This window comes from Prionailurus viverrinus, chromosome A3 (assembly GCF_022837055.1).
Source record: "Prionailurus viverrinus isolate Anna chromosome A3, UM_Priviv_1.0, whole genome shotgun sequence".
Classification (NCBI taxonomy): Eukaryota; Metazoa; Chordata; class Mammalia; order Carnivora; family Felidae; genus Prionailurus; species Prionailurus viverrinus.
In genome coordinates this window covers 4,201,399-4,224,403 of record NC_062563.1, presented here as the reverse complement: position 1 = coordinate 4,224,403, position 23,005 = coordinate 4,201,399, and the positions used below count along the sequence as shown (strand labels likewise).

Below are 23,005 nucleotides of genomic sequence, written 5' to 3'. Positions count from 1 at the left end.
GGCTCTACGTTGAGGTGCAAGTCGCCTACCATGAAATCCGTCCTCCGAAAGTGGATGATGGAGTGGTTTTTCGTATAGTCACAGAGTTGTGCAGTCACCGCTATGGTCTAGTTCCAGAAGATTTTCAGAACCCCCCAAATAAACTCTGTGCCAATGAGCAGCCCCCCCCCCCACTCCCCCAGCCCTTGGCAACCACAAATCCACTCTCTCTCTCTCTCTCCAGAGTTGCCTATTCTGGACATTTCCTATAAATGGAAGCCTACAACTTGTGGCCTTCTGTGTCTGGCTTCTCACCCTTAACGTCGCATTTTCACGGGTCACCCACGTGCTGGAGGGTCTCAGGGCTTCATTTCCTTTCTGTTGCCTAATGATATTCCTTTGGATGCATGCACCGCATTCTGTTTATCTGTTCCTCCTCGATGTGTTTACCTTCAATCAACTCCAAAGGTTTTTGTTGTTGTTGTTACTGTTTTTAAACAATGTTTGAGTTCTCGTATAGGAAGCTTCTTCCTTCGTGTGTCTCAATGGAGTCTGTTCAGACTGTAACTTTGGAGGAAAAAGGCTCTATGTCCTTCTGGAGGATAAAGAGGTGGATTTGTTCTTGAGGATCTCCTTAGCCACACCTGGGGCCACGTCTGGCCCAGGCCCCTCAGAGAGCGGGGGTGGCAGCGGCCCAGGGAGCCACGTCAGCCTTTTCTGTTTTGGTCCCTCCTTTCCCACAGTGCCCAAGCTGCCGGGGCCCTCCCCACCGCAGGCGAGGCCCGTGTCTGCCGCTCGGGTGAGTGCTTGGGTGTGTCGTCGGCTCTGGCCAGCCTGTGTTCCCAGGACGACCCGCTCCGCCTCGTCCACGGCTGCCGGGCTCCCTCCCCGGGGGGAAAAGGGCGCCGCTCACAAGTTGTCTGCTCCCAGCTTGCCTCCTGCTGCCCCTCTGCCTATCAGACTTATATACATCCTGCAATGCCCAGCTCATCCGTCATTTCCTCCAGGAAGCCTCCAGAAACCCTCTTCCTCGGGGCTCCAGCAAGGCTCTGTTTACGTGTCTGATGTGGCCAGGGGTGTTTCCTGCAGTATTTAATGACAGAAGAAGTGCAAGTGCCAATAAATCAGAACGGATGGGGTCAGTGCTAGGCGGCTATTTACTCCTTGTTTGCTGGGTTGTGGAGATTTCCGGGGGTCCCAGAGGAGGGCAGGGGACACTGAAGTGTGGCCTCAGGCTGAGTTCCGTCTCGCTCGCGTGGACCCCTTGCATCAGAGCTGGCTCTGCGTCGGTCACTTTCCCATTTTCGCCTTCACATTTCCCGTGGCCTCTGGCATAGCCAGTGACGTGCCTGCTCACTGATGCTGGGGGGGCGGGGGGCGGGGGCGGGGAGTCGACGCCCCGTGAATCTGCACAATTTGGTTCTTCCAAAGCCTAGATCACTCAGCCAGATGAAACTCTCCCCCTTCCCAAACCGAACCTAGCTGAACATGACCAGCTAGATATTACTGATGGCAAAGTGGGCAAAGAAGCATCCTCTCTCCAGTGAAAAACTGGCAAAGCGATAGGAAACCAGCTTACAGGTGTTAATATGCCCCAGCCTGTATGGCCGTGTGGCATCTGGTCTGTCCTGTCTCTCCCCTCAATGCACGTCTTTCCAGTAGTGTGCCCCATTTTGCCTGTCAGGCTCCACCACTTAGACAACTGTATTTTTCACTCTCCATCACCCTCACGTTTGCTCCTTCCAAAGTCGTGGGGAGAGAGGGGGGCTCACTGTGGGTGCACAACTTAAGGGGACCCAAAACACAGCCATCAGGATCACAGATACTGCAGTATGTTAAAAATAAAAAAGAATGCGGTTCCACGTTGAACAAAATATCCAAGTTGTAAACAGAGACAGCATCACGGAGATCCTTGTGAGGTCTCCTGCCGTCATCACCTGCAGTGGGAATGCTCGTACTGGGCCCTGGGGACCCTCCAGGCGTGCACGGAGAGGCCCTGCAGATGCTCCTTCCAAGGCCACACCCAGGAAAAGGGCCACCCTGGCTCCATTTCTCCCCAGCCTGCCCAGAACGTGTGATGCAGTAGGCTGTGTACCTCCCTTTCTGGCACCCGTCTCTGTTTATGGGTTGTTAGATCAATAGTCACAATTACTAGACGTGAGCTGAGGCTCTGTTTTTTCCCCTATCCGTGTCTATCTCTTCCTGTTTTCTAAGGGCCGCCACTGTGACATTAAGTGATGTATAGAAAATAGTGTACTTCCTATTTCTGAGCCAGCCTGGGTTTCATCTCTGCTTGAGTCTCCTCCATGCTGCTCAAAATGGTACTTTTTCTCAGTTAAACACAGAGTTGATTCAAAGGCCAAGCAATGGGGGAGCCATCCTCTTTTGCTTTATTTTCTAAGACATAGGGAGCATCTCTCTCTCCCTCTGTCCTTCGAGATGCTGCCTGCAGAGTGGGGACCGGTGGAAGATGTCTCAGACACCTTCTCAGCAAAGAGTCACAAACTCCCTACACGCAGTGGGAGGAAGGCGCGTGAACCCCTGGCTTCTTGGGGTGGCCAGCGCACGCGTCTTTTCTGGAACCATGGGTGTCTTCTCGGTTTCCGGCTAGGTCACTCGTGTTTGAGTCGGAGCATCGTTGGCCAAAGATCGTCACTCTTCGTAAAGGTATGTGACATGCCCTGTGGGATAAGCATATAGAAAATGGAAGCTTAAAAAAAAAAAAAACACGAAAAAAACCAAAAATTTTTTTTTTTTTTTTAACCCTGGGGTTCTTAATGATGTCTTTATCTTCAAGCACGCAGTTGAGAAGAAATACTACATAAAACTGGGTCTGACCCGGTTCAGTAACTCTCTTGTGCGCCTAACAGCACTGTTGCTATTTGTCAAAATATTTACTGCAGTTCATAATGGCTGTCAGCAACCAGGTCCACAGTCCATGTTCGATTAAACAAAAAAGGCAGACTAAACCTATAAGGCAATTTGTGGCTTTGTAAGCAGTTTCTCCCCATTGCTAGATCTAATTAAAATGACAGTGTGAATGGTTTAGAAATATTAGTTACGTGAGCCCAAGAGTTTGAAAGACTGAGTGTACAGGACGCTATAAATATTTAGGTATTTGATACACATCCTATTTATAGTGAGTCTACCGATCACCCAAGGGTAGCATTTTTCAGTGAGATTTACAAGGGACCATGGACCCTGGTCCACGTATTTAGACACATACTTGGCTTCCCAGTGTCCAAAATAGCTGAGAGCTGGAGGGTCTGTCAGATAAGGCATGGGACCGTGCTCTGAGAGGTAACGTGCTTCTCTGTTCCCGTAGCAAATCTTTCTGTAAGAATGAAACCAGAGATGTTATCGGCCAGAATGCAGCGACGGGCAGGATGCAAGCTAGAAAAACGATAGTGTCGGCTGGCTGGGAAAAGCAGAATAAACGTCAGGGCCGGTTTAAAATAACGTGCCTAATTCTCCTGCCCCAGAGATACGAGCAGGCATTTAGGGTCGCGAGGCTGATGTTAATTAGAGCGGGTGTTTGGTTCTGCAGCGATCTTGGGGGCCGGGGGGAGATTCTGAGAAGCCGAGGAGTGAAGGTGTGCTTCCCCCATTGTACTTCTGCTGGGAAGTCAGGGGAGGGGCACAGTCCCGGAGGGGGAGGTCCGTGTGAGCAGGGTCACCCAGAAGAGCCTAAATGATCACTGCCTGGTGGCCACTCCAAGAGCCGACTAGGTACCAGGCAGGGACCCTTCTCCTGGTGGAGGTCATACACGTGGACGCAGAGAACCAAGCTTGCGGAAGGGGGATGGGAGGTCTGTTTGATTAAGGCGGGGCGGGGGGGAGCCTAACAGGCGGAGCACCTGCCGTGCACACACACGTCACATCTACCGTGTTGTCCGATTTTCTGAAAAAGCGGACACGAGCCCCACTTCCGAGATCAGGAACGCTCGGCTTGGAGAGGGTGGGTGGCTTATCAAAGTCACGGAGTTTGTGGGTCGCGGCCGCCTCAAAGGCACGCGCTGCGTCTGGACTCCGGGCATTCCGGCGCTCACGCCGCCCCTCTGGACGCGGTGCCACGGCCGCGGCCGAGCTGCCCTGGGACGGCCGCATTCGGGGATTTCCGCAGAGCCCGCTTGGGGCGTCGGGAGGAAGCCTTGTCTCCGCTCTGGCTTGCAACCGAGGGAGGGGCTTTTGCAGACCTTCACTGCTCCAGCTGTAGTTTCGGGAGGACCACTTTGTGTTCAAAGCCACGGCGGAGCCTTTCCGTCTCTGGTAGCGATGTACGATGTCCTTGGAATAGAAAGGCATGTAAAGAAAAGAGGTCGATACAAAGAAGCCCGCGTCAAGGAAGGTGCTGTGCGTTGAGTCCGTTTCTGCCAGGGGAGCCCTGTGGCGCTCCAAGCTGGGGACACGGTTTTAGGGGAAACTACAGGTGCTGCGTTAAATACACTGACTCCCACACTGGAAAGGTGGTTCCTGTTTCAGTTCTCTTTTTATTTACTTACTTACTATTTCTTATTTTAGTAAGTTAGTCTTTGTTTTGAGGTCATTGTAGATTCTCATGCGGTTGTAAGAAATAATCCAGAAAGATCTCACATACCTTTTACCCACTTTCCCCTGATGGCGACATCTTGTAAATCACAGGTACCCCTTGTGGTCAGGCTCACTTTTCTCCTGCCTTCCTCCTCTTCACTCCCCGGAACCGTCAGCCTGGACTCCAGTTGTGTAATTTATCGATTCAAGCGTGTTACCTGAGGGTGTTGTGGGTAAGCCAGTCTGACAATAAATTATAGTAAAGAAAAGGGGGGGGATCACATGAACAGAGCCGCATGGTGTGTAGCCTTTAGGGATTGACTTTTCTTGCTCTGCGTAATTCTCTGCAGGGGTGTTCCAGTTGTTCTGCGTATCCGTAGCTTGTCCCGTCTTACTGTTGAGTGGCCTGCGATACGGACGCACCGTAGTTGGTTTCAAGTCATCTGTCGAAGGGCATCTGGGCCGCTTCCCGTCGTTTTGCTCTGACAAAGAGAGCTGCTGTGAACACTCACGTACAGGCTTTTGTGTGGACGTAACGTTTCATTTCTCTGGGATGAATGCCCAGGAGGCGTGGACTGAATGGTAGCTGCATGTTTAAGTTTGTTTTTGTTTTTGGTTTTTTTTGTTTTTGAAACTGCCAAACTCTTTTCCAGAATGGCTGTGCTACTCCTTGTTCACACGGCCACCGTATCCAATAACTTCCACATCCTCGCCGACGTCGGATGTTGTCCGTACTTTTTGCCATCCCGATAGATGTGCAGTGATATGTCACTGTGTCACTGTGGTTTTAATTTGCATCTCTCTGATGGCTAAAGCTAATAATGTTGGATGTTTTTTCATGAGCTTGTGGGTGTGTAGGTACTGTTTTCGCTGTCTTATCAGGAGGGACTTTCACAGAGCAAATATTTTTCATTTCGATGAGACCCGTTGATCAGTTTCCCTCCTACGGCTTGCGCCCTTGGTGCCGGGTCTGAAAACTCTTTCCTCTGCCCTCAATCCTGAAGATTTTTCTCCCCTGTTTTTTCCTAGAGCCCGATGGTTTTACATTTTACATTCAGGTCTGTTTCCCATTTTGAGTTAATATTTGCTGAAGCAAGGTATGAGGTCTAGGCTGACCTGTATTTTTTGTGCCCTGTGGGTGTCAGTTGCCCCAGTGTCATTTACTGAAAAGGTTACACACTCCTCACTAAATTGCCTTGAACCTTTGTTCAAAATCAGTTGGGCATATACGTGTGGTTCTATTTCTGTTTTGTTTCTTTTTTTTTTTTAAGAAAATTCTGTTCTGTTGATCTGTGTGTCTGTTCCTCAGCTAATACGACACAGTCTTGATTACCGTGCTGTGTAATAGGTTTTCCAAGTCAGGTAGACTGATTTGATTCTTTCTATTTTATTATCCTTTTCCAAATACTGAGTTATTCCAGTTCTTTTACCTTTCAGTGTAAATTTTTGAATAATCTATGCCCACACGAAGTTTTACTGGGATTTTGATAGGAACTGAGTTCAGCCTACATAGTAGTCTGGAGAGAACGGACGTTCTTTACTAAGGTCAGTTTTCCGGTCCATGGACACAGTGTCTCATTCTGTTTACGCTTTCTCACACTGAGTTCTTCATCAGTGTTTTACACTTTTCAGCATCTAGGGCCTATACGAGCTTCATTAGATTAATACCTAAGTCTTCCCTTTTTCTTTGAGTGTTTATAAATGGCATTGTATTCTAAGCTTTGGTGTCCAGTTGTTCATTGCTAGTAATAAAACTGGAACTGACTTTTGTATGTTGAACTTGTATCGTGTGACTTTGATGAACTTATTTATTCTAGGAATTTTTTTTGTAGATTTCTTGGGGTTCTCTACATAGACAATCATGTCATCTGCAAAGAGGACAGTTTTATTCTTCTTTTCTACCCGTATGTCTTTCATTTCCTTTCTTGCTTTATCGCACTGTCTGGAACTTCCACAACTACGTTGAATAAGAGCGCGAAGGGAGACGTCTTTCTCTTGTTCTCGATCTTCAGGAGGAAGTATTTCTTTTTTTTTTTTTTTTTTTTTTTTTTTACCAGTAAGTGTAATATTGGCTGTAGATGTTTTGTAGATACTTTTCATCAAGTTGAGAAACTTGCCCCCTGTTTCTCTTTTCTGAGAGATTTTTATCACAAGTAGGTTTTGACTTTTGTCAAAAGCTTTTCCTCCAGTACTTGATACAGTCGTGTGATTTTTCTCCTTTATGCCGTTAATGCGGTGGATCACCCTGATCCATCGCTGGGCAACCCTTGGCCATGATACATGATTCTTCTCACGTCGTAAATCTGTTTGCTAATATTTTTCTCCATCTGCATTCATGAGAGATTTTGCACTGTAGTTTTCTTTTTTGTACCATCTTTGGTCTTGGGGTCCGGAGGATGGCCAGATTCATGCAATTAATTAAGAAGCGTTCTCCCCTTTTCTGTTTTCTGGAAGAGGTTGTATAGAATTCGTGTTAATTCTTTTTTTAAACATTATGTAGAATTCTTCAGTGAAACCATCGGGGCCTGGAGACTTCTTTCCTTGGAGTTTTAAAATTACAAATTCAGGGGCGCCTGGGTGGCGCAGTCGGTTAAGCATCCGACTTCAGCCAGGTCACGATCTCCCGGTCCAGGAGTTCGAGCCCCGCGTCGGGCTCTGGGCTGATGGCTCAGAGCCTGGAGCCTGTTTCCGATTCTGTGTCTCCCTCTCTCTGCCCCTCCCCCGTTCATGCTCTGTCTCTCTCTGTCCCAAAAATAAATAAACGTTGAAAAAAAAAAAATTTTTTAAAATTACAAATTCAGGGGCGCCTGGGTGGCGCAGTCGGTTAAGCGTCCGACTTCAGCCAGGTCACGATCTCGCGGTCCGTGAGTTCGAGCCCCGCGTCAGGCTCTGGGCTGATGGCTCAGAGCCTGGAGCCTGTTTCCGATTCTGTGTCTCCCTCTCTCTCTGCCCCTCCCCCGTTCATGCTCTGTCTCTTCTGTCCCAAAAATAAATAAACGTTGAAAAAAAAATTAAAAAAAAAAAATTAAAAAAAAATTACAAATTCAGGCTGCTTAATAGAGGGCTCTACAAATGAGCTGTTTCATAATTGGTGAATTGTGGTAGTTTGTGCTTTTTGAGGAATTTGTCCATTGTATCTAGGTTATCATGTTCATATGACTATCACATTTATTCACAGAATTCCCCTTTATCCATGTGATACCCACCGGGTCTGTAGTCCTATCCCTGCTAGTCTCCTGATACTGGTAATTCGTGCCTTCTCTTTTTTTCCTTTTTCAGTCTTTGTAGAGATTCTTTAAAAAAAATTTTTTTTTAAATGTTTATTTTTGAGAGAGAGAAAGAGAGAGAGCGTGTGCGAGCTGGGGAGGGGCAGAGTGGAGGAGACACAGAATCTGAGGCAGCCTCCAGGCTCTGAGCTGTCAGCACAGAGCCCGACATGGGGCTCGAACTCACAAACTGTGCGGTCATGACCTGAGCCAGAGTTGGACGCTCAGCCAACCGAGCCCCCCAGGCGCCCCAGGCTTTGTAGAGATTCTAAAGATCAATTTTATTGATCTGCTGAAAGCATAAGCATTTCCATTCATTCCCTTTATTATTTTTCTCTTCCAACTTTATTTATTTCTTCAATTTTCCTTATCATTTCCTTCCTTCTGCCTTCTTTGGGTTTGTTATGCTTTTCTTTCACTAGCTTTTTGAAGTAGGAGTTTAAATTATTGCTTTGTGGTGCTCTCTCTTTTCTAACATAAGCCTTTAGTGCTCAACATTTCCCCCTCAGCACTGTGTTAGCTGCATCCCACACATTCTGAGATGGCGTATTTTCACTGCCATTCATTCGGTGTTTGTTGTTGTTGATGTTACCCTTGACACTTCCTCTTGGAACACGTGGGTTACTTTGTGGTATGCTGATTCGTTCCAAGCGTTCGGAGATTTTCCTGTTATCTTTCTGTTGTTGACTTCCAATTTGACTTTATTCTGAGCAGAGAACACACGCTGTATGATTTCAGTTGTCTCAATTTGCTAAGGTTTGTGTTACGGCCTGGGAGAGGACCTCTCTAGGAGCAGCATTCTGGGTCCCATCAGGAAGTAGAAATCACACAGTGGGTTAAACAAGAGAAGGTTAAGATGAGTACTAATAACTGTAGAGAGTGGCTGTAAGATGTAAGGAAACTTTATGGGGTACGTTAGGGTTGAGAGGAAGGACGGGCTTGGAAGAGGTTCCTGCCTCATTGGAGAGGCTGTAGCTTGGCTCTCGAGCTGCGGAGAAGCTGGCCGGCTTAGCCAGACCGGAGCTCGCCTGGAGTTGCTGGGTGAACAGTGGACCGCATTCTAGAGCGTAGGCGGTAAGCGGGTGACGGGCAGCAGGAGACATGGGTGTACGTTGGGAATCTGGGCACCAGGGGGAACGGAGGCCTTTGGAGCTGATGGTCTGCATGGGCGGGAGGCGGAGTGGTTCTCTGTGGGCGCCCCAACCAGAGGTGCGCTGCGCACAGGATGCAGCAGGGGCTCAGCGGCCACGCGACTCTCTGGCCATCGGCAGGCTGGGAAGAAGCTTTGGTTTTCGTGGGCGGGGCCGTAGACAGCTTAGCACCGGCCCGAGGCTGCAAGATTGCAGAGGGAGTAGCATCTGGGGACTTTGGCAGGGGGCAGGCTCTAGCAGATGTCCTCACACCCACACCACTGACCTTCTCCTTGGCCCCCGCTGAAAATTGCAGGAAGCCTCTCCTTCCTGCAGTCACCCTTAACATTGTGCCTACTTTAAAAACTTTAAAGGAATTGCATTGTTTATCGTACAGCATTTGTTGGAGGTGCATTGAGAGCTGAGATGCAATAAATTCATAACTGACATGGCCTATCCCCGTGGCCCCTCAGCTTCCATATGCGTATTGGGACTTCCTTGAAACTATGAAAAGGCGCTGTATTTTCTGCCTAACGAGATACATCTTTCCTCCTTACAAGTGAAGAGATTTTAACTCTTTTTCAGAATGAGAACAGCCAGTCATTTAATCCGTCATGGGCTATAGTAATTACTCCTCAAATTCAGTCAAGGGCTTCCTATATATTCTCTAAGACTAAGTTGTAAACTTAACCTTCAATAACTCATGTATAAAATCTAAAAATATGAGGAAGGAGAAAGAAGTCGAGAGCGATTAGTATATGGAAACAAACTCAACCATCCAGCACGCATAGAGATCACACCAAAGCTAGTCCAGTCCTCATTTCTGCATTTGGCCGTGAGACTGTAGTCCCCGTCTGTGGCTTTCTCAAGCTGTCCGGTCGTGAGTTTCCTTGCCCTCAGGGCAGGAGCTCAGCTAGCTCTGGGTCCTTTACCTTTGGTGTATCTAGTAGTCCCTAAAAAGTTCCAGTATTTACTTTTTCCTCAAACTACAGCCACTCGAGTGTGTGGTGGGTGGCCAAGGGTCCCTCTGGGGAAGGCTAGGAGGGAAATCGACAGCGTGTCTGGGTGGCCATAGGACCCGACGCCTGTGTCATTCAGGGGCCTCTGGTCTGTGAACTACTGAATTGGGTCTGAAAACTGGATGAAGGGCTCTGATTCTCCATTTGGTGACTCAAGTCTGGTTGTTTGCACCACACTCAGCGTGTTTCTCGCTGCGTGGGTCAGGCAGTGTCCTAGCAGGCTGATGACCTTTTCCACTCCCAGGGAGTCAGTCTCAGTCAGCTCCGGCTAAAGGTCTCTGCGACCCGGAGCATTCTGGCTACTGGTAGGTCCCTACTGCCATGTGGTTGACACGCCCACTTTGCCTTTGATACTTAAGTGCTGCCACTTAGCCTCTGCTATACCAGGATTCAAACATCACAGTGAAATCAGGGAGCCCATGTCAAGGGTGGCATCCCGCCCAGTCATACTTGGCCTGAAAAAAGAGCAGCCACAGAGGTTTTCAGGGGTGCCAGTGGCCCCTCACTAAGGTGTTTCTCAATGACCTGAGACTCTATTCCCACCTATATGTTCCCCATGTTTCTGCCAGGGTGTATTAGCAAAGGCCTCCAGCTCTTTTGGTGGATAAGCTGTTTCTTCCTGGGTCATAGTGTATACCCGTCGCCCGGGTCATGCAGAGACTTGATTCTAGTTAGGGGTCTACTGGCAACAGGGTGGTTGGGTGGGTTTGGAGAAGAAGGAGGAACCCCTTTCAAGGTATCTGTCCCAAATGAGGGTATCACAGTGTTTTTAAGCTGTCAGAGACGGGTCTTCTTGGACACTGGAGGGGAATCTGTTGCTGCTGGTAAGAAAGGCTCAGAATGACCTGCGTGTCAACATTGGCAGTTTCCTGATGCCCTTCTTCTGTGTTTCAGGATCTCATTCTCCCCCCACCCCCATTAATGTCCTAATTTTCACAGGAGAAACCTGGCAAGACTGTGAATTCAACTGCCATTTTAACTCAGCAACTCACACCGTGACATTTTGTGCTTGGTTTTCAGCAGTGTCAGTCCTGTGGCTACAAGAAATGAGAGATTCGTTCAGGGCTGTCATGGAAGCTGTCTGATTCTCAGACCGTGACTCGAGGTGGGAGTTAACAGACCTGAGTTTGTCACTTTCTTTCTGTAAGCACTCAAGGGCACTCAGAAAAACTCACCCCGCACCACAGCCCGTGTAGTCCCCATTACTGCCACGCGGCAAGAGCGGAAGCAGCTTGGGCTCCCGAGGCACGTGCTCCAGTGGTACTTCGTCACAAGCAACCACAGAGGACAGCTTGATCGATTGCGATGCTGTTGTATGTCATGGGTTCCAAGCAGCACATTCCTCATTGGCAGGGAGCTCAGCATTACTCTCAAGTCCAGGAACATGACCGGACCCATCCCTAGATCCCACCTTTAGGGATCTCTCTTCCGGGACCGCTCCTGGAATTCTGTAGTAGTCTGTGTCTAATCGGGAAGTAGAAAACCTAGTAGGTCACACTGTGGAAGTCTAACATCAGAATGATTCACTGTGGTGAAAGGGCAGCTATAAGATATAAGGAAACTCTCTGCAGGACCCTAGGGTTGAGAGAGAATAGTACCCAAGAGAAGGCATACGTGGAAGGGCTTGGGACCTCATTGGAGGAGCTGTGGTTTTACCACCGAACAGCAGAGAAGTTGGTTGGTTTAGCCAGACTGGAGCTTGTCCAGAGTAGATAATACCCTGGAGGGCAGGCAGGAAGCAGGAGATGTGGGGGTGCACTGGGAGCTTGGGCACCATCGGAGCCAGAGGTCTTCAGAGCTCCTGGGCTGTGTGGTGGGAAGTAGGGCTTGCTGAGGGAGCAGGAACTTTGAACCCCCAGGCTCAGGTGGGCTGTACTCTTACTGCCAGCGCCCTAGTTCCCGTCAAGAAGGCTGCAGACACATCATTTCCAATCCGAGGCTGTACGGTTGCAGGGAGGCCACATTTGTGGCCCATGGTTCAGGCAGACTCTGTTGGATATCCCCATATTGATTATACGACTGCTCTCTGTATGACAGAGTAGACCTGTAGTTCATCACAGTCCGTGGGTGTCACTATTTCGCCATTTGGAACGAAGCGTAGGAGCTTTAACCTTCCTCCCTTCCCCCGCTTACGGTCATCTAGATTCTGCGTACATCTAGAACTGTATCAGGCAGTTTTATTTTTGTCTTAACCATCCACCGTCATTTAAAAAGTTCTGAAGGAACTGCTGTATTTGTCTGTATTTTTACTCTTTCTGTTCATGTTTTTCCTTCTCGATGCTCCAGGTTTTCCTTCTTTCATTATTTCCTTTCTGTTTAGAGAATGTCCTTTAACTCTTCCTTTAGGGTGGGTCTGAGGTGACATTATCTTTGTTTTCTTTTATTTGAAGATGTCTAGATTGTCCCTTCATTGAAGAAGGTTTTTTTTTTTTTTTCTCTTCTGGATATAGAATTTGGGTTGACATTCTTTCATTTTAGCCCTTTTGGAATGTACCATTTCCTTTTGTCCTCCCAAGTTTCTGATGAGAACTTTGCTGTCATTAGAGTGGTTTTTCCCCTAAGGTGTGACTTTTTTCTCATTGCTTTCAAGATCCTTTTTTCTTTTGTCTTTAGAATTCAGAAGTTTGACTTTGATGTATTTAGGTTAGGATTTCTTTGGTTTTGTCCTATTTGGGATTCACTAGTTTCCCAAATCTGTAGGTTTTTAGGTCTTTTGCCAAATTGAAATTTGCAGCCATTATTTAAGTGCTGTGTGAGCCCACTCCCCTACCAGGACTCTCATGACGTGAATGTTATATGTTTCATGAGTCCCCCAGATTCCTGAGGCTCTGTTCATTTTTTCAGCCTTTTTTTCATCTGTAATAGACTGGAAATCTGTATTATTTTATCTTCAAATTCATTTATTCTTTTTGTGTCTCTTCATTCTGCTGTTGAGCCCATCCACAGAGGTTTTTTTTTATTATTTTATTTTATTTTATTTATTTTACATTTAAAAAATGTGTACTTCAATAAGTACATTAACAATCAGGTAAGCTTGTGGAAAAACTGACCAACATACATATATTAGGAGGTACAAGTGTCCACCTAAATTTTCTATTTCATTTTTTTTATAGAACATTTCTTCAAGTTGTTTAACGTATAATTTCTCATGTGCCATTTTAGAAGTCCTTCATCGTAAAGACTATTCTTTTGAATGATGACAAATAGCAGCCACACTGTCAGTGATTATTCTGGACCTCTGCGTTGGGTAAATTCAATTTCTTCTTGAGACACAAGCTTCCTTCTGTATTTCTGAGGTAACATTTTTATTATTTCTGCGGTGTCTGATGGACCCTGATGCATCAGCAAATCTGGTGATTTCCTTCCCTTCGAATGCTCTGATGAAAGTGAAGAAGAGTGAGATAGTAGTCCTGCTGATCCCCAAACTTCTGATCCATTGGGTTTAGGATTGTCTCTTCTGTCAGGAGACACTCCTTATTCATGGAGTATGTGGCTTGACTGACTGAACCACCCTGCTGGCAGACGCCATCTTGCTTGCCATCATGACCCTGAGATGGGGCTGCTTCCGGGGTGCTTGCTAGCCGCAGAGGTCTTTTATTTTTTATTTTAAATTCAAGTTAGTTAACATACAGTGTGGTCTTGGCTTCAGGAGTAGAACCCAGTGATTCGTCTCTTACATATGACACCCAGTGCTCATCCCCGAAAGTGCCCTCCTTAATGCCCATCACCCAGTTAACCCATCCCCCCACCCACCTTCCCTCCAGCACCCTTCAGTTTATTCTCTGTATTTGAGAGTCTCTATGGGTTTCCACCCTCTCTGTTTTTGTCTTATTTTTCCTTTCCCTCCCCTATGTTCATCTGTTGTATTTCTCAAATTCCACTTATGCGTGAAATCCTATATCTGACTTATTTCGCTTAGCATAATACCTTCTAGTTCCATCTGTGTTGTCACAGATGCGAGATTTCATTCTTTTTCATCTCCAAGTAGTATTCCATTGTGTGTGTATGTGTGTGTGACATCACATCTTCTTTATCCATTCATTAGTTGATGGACATTTGGGCTCTTTCCATAATTAGACTATTATTGATGCTGCTGCTATAAACATTGGTGTGCATGTGCCCCTTCGAATCAGCATTTTTGTATCCTTTGGGTAAATATCTAGTAGTGCAATTGCTGGATATAGATCGTTCTATTTATAATTTTTTGAGGAACCTTCATACTATTTTCCAGAGTGGCTGCACCAGTTTGCATTCCCACCAACAGTGCAAAAGGGTTCTCCTTTCTCTGCATCCTCACCAACATCTGTTGTTCCTGAGTTGTTAAGTTTAGCCATTCTGGCAGGTGTGAGGTGGTATCTCATTGTAGTTTTGATTTGTATTTCTCTGATGATGAATGATATTGAGCCTCTTTTCATGTGCCTATCGGCCATCTGGATGTCTTCTTTGGAAAACTGTCTATTCATGTCTTCTGCCCATTTCTGCACTGGATTATTTATTTTTGGGTGTTCGGTTTGGTAAGTTATTTATAAATTTTTGATGCTAACCCTTTATCCAGTATGCCATTTGCAAATATCTTTTCCCATTCCGCTGGTTGCCTTTTAGTTTTATTGATTGTTTCCTTTGCTGGGCAGAAGCTTTTTACCTTGATAAGACCCCAATAGGTCATTTTCACTTTTATTTCCCTTGCCTCTGGAGACATGTCAGGTAAGAAGTTGCTGTGGCCAAGGTCAAAGAGGTTGGTGCCTGTTTTCTCCTGTAGGATTTTGATGGTTTTCTGTCTCACATTTAGGTCTTTCATGCATTTTGAATTTATTTTTGTGTAGGTTGTAAGAAAGTGGTCTAGTTTCATTCTTCTGCATGTTGCTGTCCAATTCTCCCAGCACCATTTGTTGAAGAGACTGTCTTTTTTCCATAGGATACCCTTTCCTGCTTTGTCAAAGATTAGTTGGCCATACATTTGTGGGTCCATTTCTGGGTTCTTTATTCTATTCCATTGATCTATGTGTCTGTTTTTGAGCCTGTGCCATACTGTCTTGATGATTACAGCTTTGTAATACAGCTTAAAGTCTGGAATTGTGATGCCTCCAGCTTGGGTTTTCCTTTTCAACATTACTTTGGCTATTCCGGGTCTTTTTTGGTTCCATACAAATTTTAGGATTGCTTGTTCTAGCTCTGTGGAGAATGCTGGTGTTGTTATTGTTATTATTTTTTTTAAGTTTAATTTTATTTTGAAAGAAAGAGCACAAGTGGGGGGAGGCAGAGACAGAGACAGAGAGAGAGAGAGAGAGAGAGAGTTCTGCACTGTCAGTGTAGAGCCCGATGTGGGCCTTGAACCCATGAACCCATGAACTATGAGATTATGCCCTGAGCCAAAGTGGGATGCTTAACAGACTGAGCCACCCAGGTGTCCCTGGTGTTACTTTGATAGGGATTGCATTGAATGTGTAGATTTATTTGGATAGTATTGACACTTTAATGCCATCCGCAGCATTTAAAAAATTTTTGTTATAGCATTTTTCAGTTCTAAAATTTCCGTTTGGTTGTTTTTTTCCTGAAACTTTCTACTTTCTAAAATTTGTTTCAAGCATATTCATAAGTGTTCATTGAGACATTTTGATGACGGCTGCTCTAAAATCTTTGTCAGATAATTCCAACGTTTCTTGCATCTTGGTGTTGACATCTGTGGACTTTTTCTTGATATGACAAATGAGTTTTGATTGAAACTTGGACATCTTGGGTGCTGTGTTATGAGAGCCTGGATTGATCAAGCCTCCTGTTTGACCTTGCTCAGCAGGGGAAGTGGGTGGGTAGAGGCTTGACCCCCAGGGGGGAGCTTCTCATTGCTCCTTGGGGAGGGGGTGGCTCCCCACCAGGCCACCCTGGGTAACTCCCCGGGAGAGAGCGATGCCTGGGGGAGCTACGATGCCCGTTCCTGCTCCCCACGTGCCTTCCACTGCTCCTGGGGGCAAGGGTGGCCTTGTTGCTGTCAGGCAGCAGCGAATGTCCCGACTGTCCCCCCAGGCCTCCTCAGACACCGCCTGGCAAGGAGGGGAAGTAACTAAAGTAGGTCACCTCCACATACTCGAGTACTAGTCAGCAGCAACGAGGGTGAACTAACGAAACGTGCAGCACCACGAACGGATCTCAGGGGCGTCGTGGAAGGTTAGAAAAGTTACACGGTCTATAAGTCCATTTATGTGACATCTGGAAAAGGCAGAACAGTAGGGGCAGAACTGGGTCTGTGGTTGCCAGACTGGGGGAGGTGAAGGGGCTGATCAGAAGAGGTGTGGGGTACCTGGGAGGTGGAGGTTTTCTGTACCCCAGTTTGGTTGGTGGCTATGCAGCTGTGTCTGCTTATCCAGATTCACAGAGCCATACGCTACAAAGGTGAACCATACTGTATGTAAGTTGTAGCTTCGTTAAACTTTTTTTAAATGTTTATTTTTGAGAGAGAGAGAGCGCATGCACACACACGCAAATGGCGGAGGGGCAGAGAGAGAGGGAGACACAGAATCCCAAACAGTCTCCAGGCTCTAGGCTCTGAGGTGTCAGCACAGAGCCCGACGCGGGGCTCGAACTCACGGACCGCGAGATCATGATCTGAGCTGAAGTCAGATGCTTGAGCCACCCATGTGCCCCTAAACTTTTTTTTTTTTAAGTTTATTTATTTATTTTGAGAGAGTGGGCAGGAGATGGGAAGGGAGGGGGAGACAGAGAATCCCAAGCAGGCTCCATGGTGTCAGTGCAGAGCCCGACGCGGGGCTCGATGTCATGAATTGTGAGATGACCTGAGCCGAGGTCAAAAATAGGATGTGTAACTGACCGGGCGCCCCAGGCGCCCCTGAATTGTAGCTTCATTAGAAAACAGAACTCTGTGCCGGCTGGCACCACCAGAAGATGGAGGAGAGGTTTAAGGAGCCCCACACCTGTCAGCCAGAGGGTCATCTTTGTGGGTCCCAATCGACATGCCTTTAACGAGCGGAGCCCGCAGGCCCCTGTAACGCAGATCTGTGCGTCGCGGTCCGTGCACACAGGGTGCACACGTACCAAGCATGCCCAGCTGTGTGCTGCATTCCCTGAGTGGGCGGTTGAGAAGGTAGGGGTTACTCCTGTGATCCTCTGAATCCCATCAATATCTGGGGCTCTCTGTCTTATCCTGCTTTGAATTCAGCCCTGCCATCTGTTTGCTGTTTTGCTGCCTAATTAATATAATTATATAAAACAATAAGCATCACCAATACCGTATTCTGAATTACGCTGTTTCATACCGTAAACACACAAATCTGTTTATAGCCTGTCAGGCAATCATGAATTATGGTGTTCTGTACCCTTTTATCGTATGCGTTCTGAGCCGCGAGGGGTCACGATCGGCCTCTAGCGTGGCCAGGCCTGCGGTGGCGAGAGCTGGCCTTGGGGGGTGTGGGAGCAGGCCAAGGTGACCTTCGCGGTCGTGTGCCTGTGTGTGTGTGTGTGTGTGTGTGTGTAAAAGGGAGGTGGTCCCGGGGGGGCAGGGCCTCCCTTGGGTGATCCCCTTCTCCCAGTCGGCAAGAGAGCATCCAGCTGCGCCTTCTCCGTCTGCCGTGGAGGAGAGTGACAGTGACAGCGGTGCTAAAGACACGCCTCTTGTCATTTAAGCAAGAATGGTGCCTCTGTAGCTACGAGTTTGTACCTAGATGTCTTTCTCCCCCTTTTGCAGTTGAGGAAACAAAGGCCCAGGGAAATGGAGTTCCCCCAAAAGAATCACAAAATATAGTTGGGCAGGTTGGCATCTGTGAATGTATTGCCTTCTCTCTTAGCATATCATGTCTCACGATACATTCCCAGATGTGGACCAGACATTCCCATGCCAGGACCTTGGCACTGGCCATTCCTGCTGCCTGCAGCCTCTTCCCCCCGATACCAGTGGCTCACTCCATCGCTAGCTTCCTGTGTTCTCACCTTCTAGGTGGGTCTCACCTGACTCATCCCATTTACAGCGGCACCCCTCCCTCCCTGCCTGGCTCCTCTCCCCACCTCACCTCTCCCCTTCCTTACCATGCTCTGTTTTTTTCCGTAACACTTATCATTTTCTGGTATATTATATAATTTATTTCAAAGAACTCTCTTACCTGTGTAGGGGTGTATCATAAGAGAGACCAACACACGAAATAGTATCTGACCCAGAGTAGCTGCTCCATAAACATTTGAGTGGATGAGAAAATGAATTTTCAACAGGTGGAAACTAAACAGAAATACTCTGCTTGATGTCTTCCTGAACGGTGCTGGTTTTACCACTTTCCGTTTCAAATATTTTGCTAAATAAACCGAGTGCTTTGTTAATGCGAATGTCCTGATCATTTTGGCACAGTGTCTGGCCGATGAGACCCAGTGTGGCAGAATGTACGGTTTTCTCAGCCAGGGAGAATGGGAGATCCATCCTGCCAGCTCTGTCGGCCAGTGAGGGTTCTGTGTGTCCACCGGCCTCTCTCCTGGCCGCCTCTTTTGCATTCCAACAAATGGTTTTGATCTCAAATGGATGTCAAAAAGCATGTGAGTACTTGAGCTGGGTTGCGGTAAGAAACAGTGGAAGATAATCTTGCTGGGGGTTAAAATGCTAATTTACGAGCTGTCTAGGCTCTTCAAAGAAATGGGTGAGAAGACAGATGGCGGAGGTCAGACACAGAGGCCGTCATCGATGCTAACTTAGCCTGGGAGGGTGACCAAAGGTTCACAAAGGGAAGCTGAGGAAACTCTGCGTCAAGACCTTTCGATATTTGAAGAAAATAGAAAGTACGATGCCATTGCCAGAGGAGCTAATCAGTTCTGACCCTTTCGATGCTGATGCGGTTGCCTATGAGAGCAGCGTGTCCCTGGAAACGTGGGTTATTATGGAGTCCCTGCATGTGAGGGATGTCGTAAGGCAAAAAGCACCACTGGTTAAAATTACCCTTAAAATTCTTTTAGGTACCATGTTGATATCATACTGTTCAGTTAGCTCTTGCTATCGAACAGCCCAAAACATAGCGGCTTAAAATGACAACCATTTATTTAGCTAACGACGCTATGGGTCAGTGTTTTAGGCCGGGCTCCGCTGAGCAGGCCTTGTCTTGGCTGGGCTTACTCATGTGCCTGTGGGCAGCAGCCAGCTCTGTTACAGGGGGCTGGTCGGACTAAGGTGGCCTCCCCGGGATGGCTTGTCTCAGCTCCACATGGTCGCTCATCCTCCAGGCGGCTAGCATGGGTTTGCTTCCAAGGCCGAAGCAGAGCTGAAGCATGCAGAGCTCTTGAGTGCCGGGCTCAGAACCAGCTCACTATCACTAATGCCACTCTGTTACCCAGGGTCGAGGGGTAGATGAAAAGTCTCCAGATCATGATGGGAAGGGCAGCAAAGTCTTGTCTTGTCTTTTCTTTTCTTTTCTTTTCTTTCTTTTTTTTCTTTCTTTCTTTCTTTCTTTCTTTCTTTCTTTCTTTCTTTCTTTCTAGTTTTTTAAATGTTTATTTATCTTTGACAGAGAGAGAGACAGAGCACAAGTAGGGGAGGGGCAGAGAGAGAGGGAGACACAGAATCCAATGCAGGCTCCAGGCTTTGAGCTGTCCGCACGGAGCCCGACGTGGGGCTGGAACTCACCAACCACGGGATCATGACCTGAGCCGAAGTCAGATACTTAACTGACTGAGCCACCTAGGGGACCCTGCAAAGCCTCCCTTTCACAGTCTGTGGAAATAGGGAGGTGTGAAGGACTGTAGTTTTTGCAGCCCCTAACTGTATTCCTCAACCTCAGCCAGTTTTTCCTTTGGTGCTGAAACTTGTCCTGTTTCCGTGTTTAATCAGTACACATGCACATGCAGCAGGGGCCTTGTGTGTTCAGTACACGTGTGGGAAAAACACCGCCAGCTCCGGCATCGCGCTCCGCAGCGAACTGCTCACGGCGGGAACCAAGTGGGCTTTGAGGCTGCTCGTTGTACGCGGGTATTTGCTTATGGAGTCGACCTCTAGGGGCCATTGCCAAGAGATTGAAGTCATTATTTTCGTGTTGTTCAGCCTCACTGCGTGTCGTGGCTCCACTGTGGAAACCTTTGGGAGTTTCTGACAGGTGAAAGACTGGAACAGCGTGGCTTGGCCCGTGTCGCAGAAGGAATCTCCTTAGACCGGAGTTTCGTGGACCCGAGTCGCACCCGCTCCTCAGAGCGGACCGCGTGGGGAGACGGGAGCCGGCAGCGCTGTCTGGTTTCACTGCGCACTGCTTACCGTTGACTTCTTTTCTGGGGGGGAGGGGGCACGGGGTGGGTCGTCCCTGGATGGGCCCCTGAATCTGCCGTGGGGCTGACGCAGCTCTTCACCCAAGTTCGGCCATCTCTTGGCAGTCTTTTCCAACCCTGCACTTCATTCACTCACCAGTCACTTATTGAAGGCCTAGCACGTGCCGGGCGGTGCTCGGGACACTGGGTCAATGGTTGAGAGTATACAGCCACTACCTGGAATGACTGGGAGACACTTTCACAGCAGGAGAAAACGTAACTCATTCTGTGAGTGGGACACACAAAGAGCGGAGGGCTCTTTCACTCTGCCTCCGCTTGGCCGGCTCTTCCCTAAAGCCCTGCTCCTGGCTAGGCCGGAAGAAGAGTTAACGCGGGCTTACTGATTGTCGAGCTGGTACTTTAGGCCGGGCATGCTTCCAACCCGCTTAACTCTCACATGGGGGAGAGTTAACTCTCACCTCTGGGGGAGGTACCGCTATTTCCCCGTGTTAACGATGAGGAAACTGAGTCCCGAGGAGGCGGTGCAGATCGTCTGGGGTCACGGCACTAACAGGTAGGTGCAGGGCAGGATTTGAACCTTGCCTCCCCAGCCCCCTTCCTCACCCCTCGGCAGAGAAGATTAAATGTCTGGTCTCCCCAGGGTCCCCTCACCTCGTGTCCTCCCCCGCCACCCCCTGCAGCGTCTCCAGGTGTTGTCTGGTGGTCCACTCGGCCTGTTTGGGGGGAGGGGGGTTCATTACAGAGTGAGCCTGCCTTCCAGACGCCCCCTTCCCAGCACTCCGTGAGCCCCACCCCAGACCCCGTCCAGCCCGCAAGAGGACCCTGTGGCAGCTCAGGACAGCTCAGCCCCGGGGGCCTCCCTCTGCCCAGCCTTGCTTTGCTCGGGCCGTGTCCTGCCATGGCCTCCTCTGGGAAATGGCGGGCAGCCCGGGGTCGCCCGGGCTTACACCTTCTCCTGTCCTGCTTGCCTTCCTGTGCTGGGCCCGTGCCCTCCTCACCGTCTTCCAGGGCCAGGAAAATTGGAGACTTTTCGTGTGTTTCCTGTATGAGTGTCCTGGGGCTGCGGTGGCCAAGTCCCCGACACTGGGAGGTTGAGAGCAGCACTGTGACCTCCCCTGGTCTGGAGGCCGGGGGTCTGGAATCCAGGTGTGGGCAGGGCTGGGCTCGCTCTGCGGGCTCTCGGGACGCCCCCTCCGGCCTCTGGCAGCTTCTGGTGGCTCCAGATGCTCCTGGGCTTGTGACCACAACCCTCGTCTTTGCCTGCCTGGGCACGTGGCCTTCACATGGCTGTCTCTGCGTCGTCCCCCTTCTCACGTGGGCAGTGGTCATTGGATTTAGTGCCCACGCACCTTCTGGTGCAAGTCCTCTCACCTTGGGGCCCAGGACGTCTAATAAAGACAGAAGGTAATTGTGAAGAACTTTCACTGTCAACAACATCTCCTCTGGAGATGATGGTCTTTCTAGAAATCCTGATTTGCATTTGGGAAGCTGAATCTTACCTTGTTTCGCCGTCTGTCTTCCTTTAGGAGGGAGTATGTCTCCCAGCAGCTTGCCCTTGGGCAAATGTTTCCCTCCCCCGGGGCCCCCTCCCCTGGAAGAGCAGCATCGCCTTCCAGAGGGGCAGCCTGGTGTGGATTGGGCGACTCAGCCCACGTAAAGCACTCGGGTGCTGGGGACGGGCACACGGCAGGCACTAAATGAGGCTCAGGTGTGCCTGATACAGACCTGTAGAAATGCTCGGCTCTTTGGGCAGATAGATGCCTCAGGCGGATGAGGGTGAACTGGATTAACTTGGAAAAGGAAGAAAGAGAGAAACAGGCCAATAACTGTCAGTGGACCGTTCCCCTTTTGTGCTTATGCTGTGATAAGAGCCTGTAGCTAGCATCTCCTTTACCCTCCTTGGTCCTCCCCATTTACAAATGAGAGCCTAACCCTAGAGGAGCTTGCCCAAGCCATCCAGCGGCCGAGTGGCAGAACTGGGACTCGAGCCTGGGAGGTGGTCCTTCTTCGGCCCAGGGACCCCAGGGCCCCGGGAGAGCCGGGCAGAGATGCTGCCTGGCGCCTGGGACAGGGCACCCTCGGAGCCAGTCCCGGCCTGACTCTCCTCCGTCCCTGCTCTCACCTGCAGTCCTCACCAGAGGCTACTCCACTGGGGGCACGGGGCAGAGGGAAGAAGGTCCGGTTTCTCTGGAAGGTCTGGCTGAAGGTGTCCCAGGTCAAGGTCTTAAATTGGAGGTGCATCCCCCGAAGTATGGGGCTGCACATTCAAGTGTGCAAGGTCATATCGGGGCCCCACAGATACACTTTTAAAAAGATCGTTACGTATTTATTTTAATAACAGCTCTAAGGACAAAAACGATCTTCTTTTTTTCTCCTCCAGTTAGGACAAGAACTTATTTACTTATTTATGTTTTTTACTCTGACGGGCAAAGCATATGGCATCATGGTACCCACCTTGGATTCCTTGGCTGGTGAGGGTAAACGTCTTTTCACGTGTCTTTTTAAAAATGATTTTGATTTTAATTTTAAAAATTAATGGACTTTACTTTTTTTTTTAAAGTTTATTTATTTTGTGAGAGATAGCGTGAATGGGGGAGAGGCAGAGAGAGAGAGAGAGAGAGAGAGAGAGAGAGAATCCCAAGCAGGCTCCACGCTGTCTGCACAGAGCGCAGCATGGGGCTCAATCTCATGAATCGTGAGATCAGGACCTGAGTCGAAATCAAGAGTTGGATGCTTAACTGGCTGAGACCCCGAGGCGCCCCCAGACTTCACTTCTTTAGAGAAGTTTTGGGTTTTTAGAAGAACGAGGGGAAAGTACAGAGGGCCCCCGAAGAGTGCGCAC

At 48.6% G+C, this 23,005-nt stretch overlaps 2 protein-coding genes across 8 annotated transcripts in view; one reads left to right on the top strand and one right to left on the bottom strand.

Moving 5' to 3' along the window:
* ZNF831 (zinc finger protein 831) overlaps window positions 1-23,005 on the top strand; it is a 111,407-nt gene that overhangs the window by 13,053 nt on the left and 75,349 nt on the right. For 5 of the 7 annotated variants that reach the window (XR_007150832.1, XR_007150833.1, XM_047852400.1 and 2 more), the window contains exon 1: window positions 2,235-2,646. The exons of 1 other annotated variant lie outside the window; for it this stretch is intronic. The gene's annotated coding sequence lies outside the window, so the exon portion shown is untranslated. Of the gene's footprint in view, window positions 1-2,234; window positions 2,647-23,005 lie in introns of those variants that run through there. One more of the 7 variants, XM_047852399.1, reaches the window with a different exon arrangement.
* LOC125161967 (alpha-ketoglutarate dehydrogenase component 4-like) lies at window positions 13,047-13,468 on the bottom strand. Its single transcript, XM_047852402.1, is given in 2 exon segments — window positions 13,047-13,395; window positions 13,397-13,468. Coding segments are annotated over 2 exon segments (318 nt in total). The 3' UTR covers window positions 13,047-13,149.